The 13,871-nt window shown below is 37.2% G+C and overlaps 1 protein-coding gene across 1 annotated transcript in view; it reads right to left on the reverse strand.

Moving 5' to 3' along the window:
* Window positions 1–534: 534 nt before the first annotated feature.
* ppp1r13bb (protein phosphatase 1, regulatory subunit 13Bb) overlaps window positions 535–13,871 on the reverse strand; it is an 80,815-nt gene continuing 67,478 nt past the window's right edge. Inside the window, 10 exon segments of the mRNA XM_048206276.1 lie at window positions 535–728; window positions 2,816–3,015; window positions 5,210–5,376; window positions 5,483–5,616; window positions 5,731–5,868; window positions 8,419–9,155; window positions 11,468–11,546; window positions 11,548–11,766; window positions 11,768–11,956; window positions 12,070–12,194. Coding sequence (XP_048062233.1) covers window positions 687–728; window positions 2,816–3,015; window positions 5,210–5,376; window positions 5,483–5,616; window positions 5,731–5,868; window positions 8,419–9,155; window positions 11,468–11,546; window positions 11,548–11,766; window positions 11,768–11,956; window positions 12,070–12,194 — 2,030 coding nt within the window. The 3' untranslated portion in view covers window positions 535–686.

A 13,871-nucleotide genomic window follows, 5' to 3' on the forward strand; every position in this document is an offset into this window, starting at 1 on the left:
GAAAAAAGAAAAATCTCACTCGTAGCATACATAAATCCCATACGCAACACTTATATGCACCTTTATGAATCATATACATGCCCATCAGTATATGGGGTTTATCAGTCATAGATCAGAATAATCGTTCTATGCAAACTATGTATATTTTTGTTCTCTGCTCTCATATACTTCCAGTCTATACACTCGTTTTGTAGATGAGCTATAAAATTCACGCACAAGTCCTTTGTTTTAAACATATATAACATATCAGCTTTCATTCATCCAGTTCAATTAAAAGTACAGAATTCTCTCTGACAAAGAGCACTGTCTGCCCTGCTCCTTTCAGCAAAGCATCATGGGTAAGCAACTACAAATAAAAGAAAGCTCTTGTCAAAGTGATTAGTGCTTGATCCCCAAGATGTGATGTACAGCTATATTTTACATGGATACAAGAAACCGTGAGAGGAGTGGATGGGGAGATACGGAGGCCTTGTAGCAGAGCTGATGGGGGCAGACCGAGAAACCTGAGGCTGCTTGTTTGGCCTGGTGTTGGGCTGGAGAGTGTGTTTGTGGGTAGCGTGGTTGATTGTGCCTCCGGGTTCAGGGCTTAGCAGCTTCACCCCTTCTGTTGTCCAAGTGGCACATAGAGGTGAAAGATGGAGGCTCAACACCTCCAGACATCAGTCCAGTGAGTCACCCAGGAGAGGTTACGCCAGAGACCTCTGACGTGGTTTTATTCTGGGGTACAGCTACAGAGAAACAAAGAAATATAACCATTAATGTCATTTCATAATATATACTGCCGTTAAAAAGGTTTTTTTTTTTTTTTTGTTTTTTTTTTGAAAGAACTTAAAGGGTTAGTTCACCTAAAAATGAAAATTATGTCATTAATGACTCACCCTCATGTCGTTTCACATCCGTAAGACCTCCGTTCATCTTCGGAACACAGTTTAAGATATTTTAGATTTAGTCCGAGAGCTTTCTGTCCCTCCATTGAAAATGTATGTACGGTAGACTGTCCATGTCCAGAAAGGTAATAAAAACATCATCAAAGTCCATGTGACATCAGTGGGTTAGTTAGAATTTTTTGAAGCATCGAAAATACATTTTGGTACAAAAATAACAAAAACTACGACTTTATTCAGCAATGTCTTCTCTTCCGGGTCTGTTGTCAATCCGCGTTCACGACCGCGTTCAGTGACGTCATCGCATCTGCTGAATGTTCCACATGTTCCAGCTGCGGCATTACTATGTCCCACTCTGGTGCAGCACAAGCTCTCCAGTTCTGTAGGCATCGTATGGCAATGAAGACATGTACACCACCAGGTCTCCATTGCTCTTTGCCTTTCCGAAGCTTGTGACAGCGGTTGCTGCTGTGTAGGAGCTTCTTCCATCACTCTTAGTTCTTCGTCCGTGTATTCGGGTTCAAATAAATATGGCTGAGCAAAAAAATGCAAGTCTTCCTCTGTGTCGAAATCCTTAGACATGTTTGCGAAGGTTGTTTTGTTTACAGCGTGCGTCTCCCTCAGATTGTAAACGAAGCTCGGGCGCACCAGATAACACGTCAGCAGCGTCACTGCGGAGTCGTGAACCCGGATTGACAACAGGACCCGGAAGAGAATACAATGCTGAATAAAGTCGTAGTTTTTGTTGTTTTTGGACCAAAATGTATTTTCAATGCTTCAAAAAATTCTAACTAACCCACTGATGTCACATGGACTACTTTGATGATGTTTTTATTACCTTTCTAGACATGGACAGTATACCGTACATACATTTTCAATGGAGGGAGAGAAAGCTCTCGGACTAAATCTAAAATATCTTAAACTGTGTTCCGAAGATGAACGGAGGTCTTACGGGTTTGGAACGACATGAGGGTGAGTCATTAATGACATAATTTTCATTTTTGGGTGAACTAACCCTTTAATACTGTTATTCAGCAAGGATGCATTAAATTGGTCAAATTAATCTCTCAAGTTCTTGAAAATGTGGCGTGCCACAGTCAATACCAGTGTTGGGGAAAGTTACTTTTAAAAGTAATGCATTACAATATTGCATTACTCCCTAAAAAAGTAACTAATTGCGTTAGTTACTTTTTATAAAAACTAATGCGTTGCGTTACTTTTTCTCACCTGGGCTGGGCTTGCTTGTTTGTTTTTTAATAACAACAAAAAAAGCTCTATTTTTGGCAAATGCAAAGGCCCTTTCACACCAAATGTGAAATGAATCAGCCTTAGGCTAAAGGAAATGCATATTTTACGCCTGTACAGTAGAGGGCGCAGCTCAAACAAGCCATTCTGGATTAAAGAAGAATAGGATACAGGAGAAGGAAGTTCAACACTCTTATTTCTAAATCTAATCTAAATTAGTATGGTTGAATTAGATCATTGAAGATCAGCAGCAAAGACATTGGTTAATAATGTGAGATTAAATACATAAAGTATATTTGTGTAATTTAATATAATTAATACAGGTTTGTGTAACATTCTGAGTTTGCATTCACTGTTTTTATTCATTTTGAGGAATACTGAATGTTTTCGTGCAAGTTAGACGAGTAAATGCATGTTCACATTAAGTTTAGATAGAACTACAATCATCATGTTCACACAGCGCACACACATGGGGACAGGAGAGATGTCAGTCAATAAATGTGAAAAAATAACTTGCGTTACTTATTTGAAAAAGTAACGTTTTGTTGTAAATTTAAAAAAGTAATGCGTTACTTTACTAGTTACTTGAAAAAGTAATCTGATTACGTAACTCAAGTTACTTTACCCCCAACAATGGTCAATACACACTAAAGTAAAGCACAATTATAGTCCATGTGTGCACCTACCCCCAATAGGTTACGTGGCACATAGCCCTCTTTGTCGTTGAGTTTACTCCACCACCACTCTGTCTCGGTATCGTCCTTCCTGCGTAGGACAGTAATGGCGTCACCTTCCTGAAAGGAAAGCTCATCTGCGCTTTGAGCCTCATACTCCCACAGAGCGTACACAACTCCCTTATTCATCACACCCATCTTCTCCTGCACACCTGCAAATACAGAGAGAAAGCTATTTCAATGCCTCATGCAGTACAATAGCATTATATACTCATGCGGTATATTATAGCATTAACATGAGTACCACACAAAAAATAGGTTACACCTAAATATACAGTAATACTGTTGATTTAAAGGTTTGTGTGAGTAAATCCTGGGACACACTAAGTCGACTTCAAAGAATAGATATATACAAAATGTAAACAAACCAGCACTTGCTTACTTTCTTCATTTTAAGCGGCACGTGTTATGAAAATATTTGCGTTTGAAAATGCTCAGGTAGGATAACATTATTAGACCAACTTTCTGTCTGTGCCGTCTTGACTTACTTGAATCACTTTCGCTTTAATTCTCATGCACTGACTCGTTCACTAAACTGAACATCCAATCAGAGTTCCCAATCTCACCGACGGTCCCAACGCTGCTTTAACATGCTGAATCGGAACAGTCATGTGGAAGACACCCCAAAAACAGATGCTCGCCGACAGCCCGATGTCCCCAGCCTTAAGATGTTTTAATGTTTTTTGAAAGAAATCTCTTCTGCTCACCAAGGTTATATTGAATTCATCAAAAACGCAGTAAAACTGTAATATTGGTGACTTTATTATAATTTTAAATATGTTTCTATTTTTATATATTTTAAAATGTAATTTATTCCTGTGATGGCGAAGCTGAATTTTTAGCATCATTACTCCAGTCTTCAGTGTCACATGATCCTTCAGAAATCATTCTAATATGCTGATTTGCTGCTCAAAAACATTTCTTGTTATTATCAGTGTTGAAAACAGTAAAATCTGTGAAACTGCATTCTTTCAGGATTCTTTAATGAGTAGAATAAATAAAAGTATTAATTAAAAAAAAAAAAATCTTACTGACCCCAAACTTGTGAATGATAGTGTACTTAATACGTTAATATTTTGTGGAAAAGCTTTGGAACATTTGGAGAAGTTCCACATTATAAGTGAGTTGACAACGGGCAATGAATCGTTTTTGTACAGCAATTGGTTCACTTCATTCAAAGCGCTCTAACTCTGTACGCTGAGGACATCTGCTGGTTAAAGCCTTGTAAATGCAATGAGAATACAGCACAAATATGTTCAATGACATGTTCTACAAAACATCTATAATATCAAGTATAATATATAGTAAATATTAAACATAAATTATCTGTGTATGTAGTCTTTTATTTATTTGTAGCCTTTATTTGTGTGTATGCTCTATTTCTTTAATTAAAAGTCACTTGGTTTGATATTTTGTCATCTAATACAGTGACTTTCTTACATTAGGTGAGACTTGAGTGTCCAAACATTTTGTAGATGAATTTGTACAATTTAAGAGGCACAAATGGATTATTTGGTTAATTTTAGAAAAAATATTAATTGCCTTCACTTTCCCATAAGCTTCTAACAAGCTTCTATCAAATAGGATGGTATGAGAGGACAAACACATTGGGTCTCATTCATGAAACATTCGTAAATATACGAGTAAATATGTGAGTGATTTGCACGCGTAAAGAGACCTTCCCGAAAACTCTTCTCCTGATTCACAAATACTTTGTAAACGTCAGAAGTGATAGTGAAATGTGTGTGTGTGTTAATGAATTCCAATCAGTCGTAAATGGGATGCGCGTGCACGCTCATTCTCAATTACCATAAATCCCACCCATTAAATCTGACTGACAACTATATATGGGCATCATATTATGACACCAAACGAAGGATTTTGGCTATTTTATAGGAAACAATTTCCATAACAATTAAGGGGCCATTAGTTTGCCCAGCCCTATTGAAATCAATTAATTATTTGATTAAAGTGCTCCATTTGCAGATGCTATTACTGGCTCTCATAATAAAAGTAAAAAGAAAAAGACGTATGTAATTACTATATATAATATTTTTTCAAAATGCTGTGTAAATATGTAGCTTATTAAGGTGAATTAAAATGCAGCCTTATTAATGAGCAAAACGTTCGGATGTTAAACGCACTATTTACGCGTGGCTGGGAGTAGGTGTAGATTTCTTTCGTACCAACTAACATTTGGAAAATACTAATATTTTAATGAATCCGAAAATTTACGGCAGAATCACTTTACACACGATTTACACAAAAATTCGTTCTGCTTGTGTTTCATGAATGAGACCCAGTGATTCTCTGGAGACCCAGAGAGGAAAAGAAAGATGCTCTTACCATAGAGAAACTGTGAGCACTGTATGTAACCCTCCTCCATCTCCTCACATTTGTCTGCTGCCGTCTCCACATCACTGATGGTGGTGGCAAAGATGGCAGCACCAGACTCCACCAGCAGCTTACACAGGTGCACGCTGTTACAGGAGGCGGCACAATGCAGGGGCGTCCTACACACACAGACACACGTCAGTGAGTCCGTCTACTCAACACCTGCTAGCTTAAACTGTCTGATCAATCTCTTTCACACTGACAGACCCAACAAAGTGTCCTCACCAGCCATCACTGTCTGCTGCATTCACATTAACACCAAAGTCCAGCAGGAACTTGACGATATGGTGGTGTCCAGCGCACACTGAGTTATGGAGGGGTGTGATGCCCTCATCATTAGGGGTGCTGGGATTGTCAACCTATGAAATGAGAAGAAATAAATAAGAATTAGTCTTTTAAAAAAATGGCAAAATCAATCTGTGTTTGTAAGATCTGTTCGCTACGCCACATGGCATACATGTCAATATACAAACCTCATAGATTATCCTTTGTACGAGGTCAAACTCGCCCTCCAGTGATGCATCCAGCAGCAGAGCGAGTGGGTTGAACTTCACTCTAAGGCCGTGACCCGTCCGCTCTGAGTCGGGCTTCTTTAGGTTAGTGCGTTTGCCCTGTTGAAGGACATGGACCATTAGGCTTTGTTCACACAACACACAACCTCATTTGTTTTTCAGATCTGATCATTAGGACTGACTGCCAGTACTGTTGCAAGCGATATAATCTGATCGGTTTGTTCAAACCAGCAAAGTCAATATCTGGTGTATCTATATCAGCTGCTACAGTAGTGATGTAAACATTAACAAGGTCAACAGTGCTGTCAGTGTGAGAAGAGGGGATGGAAACTGGAAATTTGCCTCCGCTCATGTCTGTAATGACATCTCACAACTCAAAAGGCACATGAGAACATCAGTGAAATTTCATATGGCTGTCGATTGAGTGTATTCGGACATAGATAATGTTGCACACGCCACTGTTCAAAAGTTTGGAACAGATTTTTCTATTCTAATATGCTGATTTGGTGCTCAAGAAACATTTCTTATTATTATGAATGTTGAAAACGTGCTACTAAATATCTTTGTGGAAACTAATATTTTTTTTCAGGATTCTTTGAGGAATAGAAAGTTTAAAAGTTTAGAAAGTTTATTAAAATATAAATCTTTTGTTAAATTATAAATTTCTTCATTGCCCCTTTTAATTAATTTAATGTGTCCTTGCTTAATAAAAGTATTATTTTCTATCAAAAAAAAATTCTTACTGACCCCAAACATTTGAACTCAGTGTGATTAAAAAAAGTCTCAATTTAATCAAATACTTTATTTTGATTTTTAATTTGAAATTAGATAATAAATATCATATTTCATGTAGGTTTTATTATTATTTAGATCAGTCTTTAGATCAATTCTTCTCAAACCTGTCCCAGGGACCTCCCTACCACTGCACATTTTGGATGTCTCCCTCATCTGACACACCTGACCGAAATACCCTTAAATAGGGCACTATTTGAGGGGACAGACATTTGTAGTTGTGTCCGAAACCATAGTGGACATTATCGAGAGCACTCATTTAATTCCACAATGCACCGCAATAATGAGTGTACAACCAATGTATGCTCAATGGCTAGGGAATTCCTATAATGCACTATGAAAGTTGCACACCGAATGAATTCCCGCATAATCCATATTTCCATCAATTTTTTTAAACTGCTGGTCCAATGAGGCTACAGCGTAATATCATACAGGTATAAATTCCTTTTTAATTGATTATTAGGTTACACTTTATTTTACAGTGCCGTAGTTACATTGTAATTACTCAAATAAATACTGAGTATAATTAATTAACTTCATGTACTTACTATAGAGTTACAGTTAGGGTTAGTTGTAATTATGCATAATTTACTGTTATTACCATAGTAAGTACATGTAGTAATGTGTAACTACTGGCACTGTAAAATAAAGTGTAACCGATTATTAAATTGTTTAATTAATGTTTATACTTAATTGTTTCCATGAAAAATCTTTTCATTACTATTGGTGCTGCCAGTTTGCTAAGTTTCAAATTATTATTAAACAGCAAGCACAAACTATGCAAAAGCGGCAGCCCTTCCAGTGCACTCAGTGTCCGAATTCACTCTCTTGTTTTCATTCACTTCTTCAAGTGAACTATATTAGTGGAGTAATGTAGGGAATAGTGGGCGATTCCAGCGGTGTTACTGATGAGGGAGACATCCAAAATGTGCAATGACTTGGGGGTAGTGATGGGAAACCGAGGGTTTCTGAAGCAGTTGAGGATTTCATCAAATTGTGCCAGTTCATTACTCGTGCCCAATAACGTCATCTTGTGGTCAAAAGGTGTAAAAGCTGCCTTTGCGTCTCATACGACCCAGCCATTTTTTGATTTTCATTTAATAAATCAGTTTAATCATGTATGAATCATGTATGAATAAATTAGTCTGTGAATGAATTTATGAAATAATGGGGCAAATTAACTTGTGTACTTAATGTAGCAATTTTTATGAATCTGCTTCGATCAACACATGCAGCCTTATTCACATTTTTTTTTGCCTTAGTTCTAAACCTGAGTTTATAGGCAAGGCTCATGTAGGCATATATGATCAAAATAAATGAAGAGATTATTGTGTTATGTTATGAAGCTTGTGAATTTTAAGTGCTTGTGAACTGAGGATTATTACAAATTGAATACGGCCAAAACTACATGTGTAAATATTTATTCGCATTACGATTTATTCAAAAAGCAAATGACACTTGAAACCTGAGCAAGGGGTTCGTGAATCAGAATAGGAATCAATCACGTGGTTGTGTGCGAAAACGAAGCTTCGGACGTCACAGATCACGTGGTTATGGCAAAATGAATCAAGCTCCGGTACAGTGTTTCACTGAGATTTTTTTTTTTTTTTTATACAAGCTTCAAAGCTTCGGTGTCGAACGTCCAATCGCTAGTTGAGGGGTCCTCAGTTACAGTTTTGCAATAACTAATAATATATTAATTTGCATTAACTGATATTAATTGTTATTATTATGTGTTTAAAATGGCAAATATTACCAAATAGCAAAAAGTTTGCAGTACTGGAAATGAACCCTCAATGGACTTCAGTTAAAAATGATTCATATAAAAGGTGTGAGGGAGTGTATCAGTAGACCCACCGTTAGCTGAGATGAGGGTGAGGTGTCTGCTTCTTCAGGGGTGCTGGCCTCAGCTACAGGACTCGGCAAAATCGCTAAAGGTTCTGCAGGATTATTGTTATTGTCTTCTGATGTTTCTGGTGCTGGAGGGGTCAGCATCTCAACCGCTTGCTCTGGGGGCTCATTATCATTGGCGTCACCTTGCAGGACAACGTCTTCAGCAACAGCACCCTCAGAGGGTGTGGTAGGCATTTCTGAGGGTGGATTCCCATTGTCTGCATCAAAGAGCATTTCACCTGTGGCTACAGAGGGCTGGTAGAATGGAGTCACTCCTCCACCTCCACTCACACCTCCAATTCCTCCCTCCATCCCTCCAGCCAGGGTGTTGAACCGCTGATAGAGAAGTTTCTGGATGTTGGGCCCATTGGGGCCCTCTGGCTCTGTAATCGAGCTGCGCTTCTTAAGTGGCCGTGGAGCATTGGCCAGTTTCTTGCGCAAGGCCTCCAGTTCAGCATCGCTCTGGTAGCGCATCGGGGAGTGCACCATGGGTGTGAGTTTAGTGGGGCTGAGAGGTCGTGGGATGTGGTCCACGCTGGGTGGGGGCGGCTCTGGAACCCCTATGAAATGACCATCGAGTTCCAACTCAACATCCAACATATCACCCCCGGGACCCTGCAGGGCTGGAAAGGCCCCAGAGCCCCCGAATGGTAAGGGCGAGGGAGGTGTAGAGCTGGGAGGCAGGACTGGCTTACCATATACTGCAGACAAAAGAACAAAATACTCAATTATACTGTACTCAGGAATAAAACACACAACACATAATCAAGAAACAAACCACATTATTCACAGAGGACAGATTCTTGCATCTGTCTACACTTTTTTTTTTTCCATGTAAAGTGCTAAAATGACACCTGTGATGTTTCTAGCTGTTTTTCAGTCTTTCTTGTGAACGGTGCATTTTTGAAGACACTGTGTAAAGTTAAAAAGACACCTGCATTCTGTTCCACTGCACTACATATAGCTGTTTTTAAAAACACAAGACACATCCTGTGTGGACATAGACTATGCAAAAAAAATTGATTTTTTGATTTTCATATTAATTATACTGATTCATAGAATCCAAAGGGCAATCTTTTATTTTAAGCATATTGATTTATAGATATACATTTTATAGGCTATAATATGTGTAGTATTCAGACCTTTTCTATACTATACTTTTTCATGGGTGTTAATTACTGAAATGCTCATGAGATTCCAAAATAATTTTAGACTGATATAATAGGCTTACACACAAAATGCAATTTAAAATTGACTTTGGTAAATATTTGCAGAGCGGTTTTTGGTTGTACTATTTTATCAGTTGAACTGCACATAAAAAAAAATTAAAAAAAAATAAAAATACAAAACAAAAAAAACCCCAATACTTTGTTATTATTATAATTATATTTTCAATTATATAGAATGATATATTTTTAATTAATATTTTATTTATTTATATTATTATATTAGCACGTAACAATTAGCATTAACGAATACGATTTTTTCAGTTTAACGCATTCAAGTATTTAACGCAATTAACACAGTATCCATTTTTTCCGTCATAATTTAGCTAGTTTTACATTATATGATCATGCTATTATTCACAAAAATGCTTTTAAACCATTCAAGTGGCATAAGACAAACGAAAACGCGTTGTCTGTGAATGTTGTCTATATGACACACACGACTCGTGCACAGAAAGAACGCGCACCAGATTCAAGTTTTCTTTTGCTCTTCAACAAACAACACAGAAATTATGCCTGTTTTGTCAATGAGTTAAATAAAGTCTTCCATGTATATTCCATATATATATATCAGTGCTTCCCACTCATAGACTTTACTTGGGCGGGCCGCCCACGTATAATAACGACCACCCAAGTATATTTGGAGACACATTTTTGCTTTTATTATTTTTATCCTCTTATACTTTTATATCCGTGCAAGATAATGAAACCATCCACGATCGATTAACTAGTCGTTTCATACCTGCTCGTTATGTGTGCGTCAGAACTGTTTACTCCCGCTAACATTCCCACAGGCGCTGCATTTTGCAAAGTCACAAGGCGGCGCTGTTGCGCGTTCTACAAACTCGCGCATCAGTGCTTCAGACTGCTTCAAAGTGATTCTCAATCAATGAAAAGCGCAGATTTATGCCAAGCGATTGCTAATGAACACAAGTTGCTGAATTATTACAAAGTCTACTTCATGGCCTTTATATAACATGTTTTAGACGATTGTAAGAATCTGAAGGATCAGCCTGCAATAGTACAGACATTTCAAAATAAGAGTACCTGTGTATTTCGGGCTTGTTTATAATTAAAAGTCACACGCCAAGTTTTTTTCTTTTGGGCATTATTGGTATTTTGGTTGCATAATAAATTGTATTTAATTTGATTTCCATTTAATTCATAATAAATTATTGTAGTCTCCCCCACAGAAAGAACAGACTAAGAACATTATTTGACACATATATTATTCATTTTATAAATCCCATTCATAAATCCATTAATGTCCCATTCACAGAGAGACACTATATGACAGCAAGGAGAACATACGAAAAGGAGAACCATTTAAATGCTGTAATTTTGCAGAATTTACAATGCATAATAATGCATAATATTTGTATGTTATTAAATGTAATATGCTATGTAATTAAAATTAATTTCAATAAATAAAAATACTGTTAAAAATCACACATTATTTGTTTGTCACATGTAGTAGACCATTTTTGTGCCGTGGGTAATATGAGGATTTTTTGCCCGGCTATATATATATATAAAATTTAAATATTTCATTTTTAAATATGTTCTATTAATTAATTTCTTAAGTTTTTATTAATTTAATATTTTAGTAATGCATCAAGTTAGAAGTCTCTCTGCATAATTTTTCAAAATTAGATTGGTGTATCAATACCTAAACCTGATGTGAACACCCTGTAATGTTAAAAGATTGCCTTAAAAGGTGAGAGCAAACTGCCAGTATAAGCAGTAAACTGTTGAACTTTAAAATCAAATCAGTTGCTGATGTATACCTGCTTTGACTGCAGGCTTGATGTTCAGAGGGTAGTTCTTTGGGGCTGCTTGTTGTAGGTACATGTGGTAGATGGAGCTAGGAGTTCATGGTGGCTGGGCCTTTTCTGGGTGACTGCGGTCTGGAGCCCTTATCTGGGATGAACGGCCTTACTGCTACAGCTAGAGGAGGGTCTGGTCTCTCTCCAGGGGGGAAAAAGGGTGGACTAGGCTGGAAGGTGGGGCTGGGAGGCACAGAAATGCGCTGCTGGATCTGCTGAGAGGACGAGCCGGTGGGTGTAGGGGGGACACGGGGCCAGGCCGGCAGAGGCCGGTGGGTTGTTGGGAAGGCTGGGCACTGGCCGGAGAGGAATGTCCTTGCGGCGATCCAAGGAGCTGGTGGAACCCGAGTTGGCAGATGAGAGGGGGTGGTTGCTGGTATGGGCTCCATATGGGGGAGGCTGGGGCTTGTTGAGAGGAGGAGCTGAGCCCATTTTACTGGAATCCTGAATCTAAAAGGGGGAAAATAAAAAATAAATAAATAAAAAACACAGGATAACACTTTATGATGGTAAAATAATAAAAGAGCAATTTATTTGTGTATGCTGGTGTTAGTTAGATGTACCTTATCTGCAGGAGTGCCTGCAGGTGATGCCGTTTTACTGGTCGTGTCTGTTCCAGACTCCTTCCAGTCAGGTGGCTTGACTGATGTGTTGCTCTTGTTGAGGGTGGGCCAACCAGCATCATTAGCTAGAAAGGGAAAGAAAGGGAGCATTAGAACAACATCAGAAATGACAGAACCCATCACAAACACAGTTATGATTAGAGCAGTACGATGAACTGCACTGCTAATATATTAGACATGACTTCTAAAGATATTTAGGTATGTTCTTGAGTTAGGAGACAGGAATGTAATAATCTTGCATGTGGAAATTAAGTTCACTTCCTTACATCTACAAGAACAGTTCAGATGATCCTAAATTGAAACATAATGCTATTCTGCAAAGCCTTCATGAATATCATTGAATGCAAGGTATCTTGACGATTTCAGAGCTTGAAGTGTGGTGTGTACATTTTGTGTGAAGTCAACAAGTTAGCTGAATGTTAGAGAATGATGAAATGGAACCAGTAATTTAGTGAGTTTAAATGTACTGAGGAAGAAGTAGAAAGCCCAGTGAACCTAATCAGGGTAGGGTTTTGCATGCCAACACATACATTCACTCTCACTCATGAGACCTTACACAATCTACCTCAATTACATTCTTGCACACACAATCATATACACACACACTCCCAAAAGACAGGATCAGCAGCTTTTGACTCATATTGAACTGCAGTAAAGAGTAAAGGAGTGAGTTTAATTGACCAGGCAGAGGGATCTAGTGTATCATTAAGGTACTATTGCTCATGAAAAACCTATAATTTTGACTTCTCTCTTAAGCCACATACTGTTTGGAAAATTGCCCCTCTGCGATTTTTAAAATTGAATATGAACTTTAATGGAATTACTCCTACGGCATAGAAGTTACATAATCTTTGTAAGAGACTCAGCAACTCAGTTTGCTTAGATATAGTGGAGTCCAAAAGTCTGAGATCAGTAGAAAAATTGACATTTTTAATTTAATAAATTTTGTGTTTACATTACAAATTACACTACCATTTAAAACTACGGAAGAGGATCAGGGCCAAGCAATAATAAAAAAATAAAACCATCTCGAGATTAAAGTTGTTAAATTTCGAGAAAAAAGTTGTTAAATTGAGAAAAAAGTCGAGATAAAATGTTGAGAATAAACTTGTTAAATTACGAGAAAAACTCGTTAAATTTCGAGAAAAAAGTCGAGATAAAATGTTGAGAATAATCTCATTAAATGAGAATAAACTCATTAAATTATGAGAATAAAGTCATTAAATTACGAGAAAAAAGTCGCAATTTAACGAATTTGTTCTCGTAATTTAAGGACTTTTTTCTCATAATGTAATGAGTTTATTCTCATTTAATGAGTTTATTCTCAACATTTTATCTCGACTTTTTTCTCGAAATTTAACGACATTTTTCTCATAATTTAACGAATTTGTTCTCGTAATTTAACGACTTTTTTTGCGTAATTTAACGAGTTTATTCTCAACATTTTATTTCGACTTTTTTCTCGAAATTTAACGAAGTTTTTTTCTCGTAAATTTAATGACTTTATTCTCAATATTTTACCTCGACATTTTTCGCGAAATTTAACAACTTTAATCTCGAGATGGTTTTATTTTTTTATTATTGCTTGGCCCTAATCCTCTTCATATAAAACTTTGGTGTCAGTAAGATTTTTTTTTTTTTTTAAAGAAATTAATACATTCAGCAAGAGCGTATTTGATCAAAAGTGACAAAGACATTTATAATGTTACAAAAGATTTCCATTTTTTTAAAAATGCTATTCT

Source organism: Megalobrama amblycephala, linkage group LG11, assembly GCF_018812025.1.
Source record: "Megalobrama amblycephala isolate DHTTF-2021 linkage group LG11, ASM1881202v1, whole genome shotgun sequence".
Lineage (NCBI taxonomy): Eukaryota > Metazoa > Chordata > Actinopteri > Cypriniformes > Xenocyprididae > Megalobrama > Megalobrama amblycephala.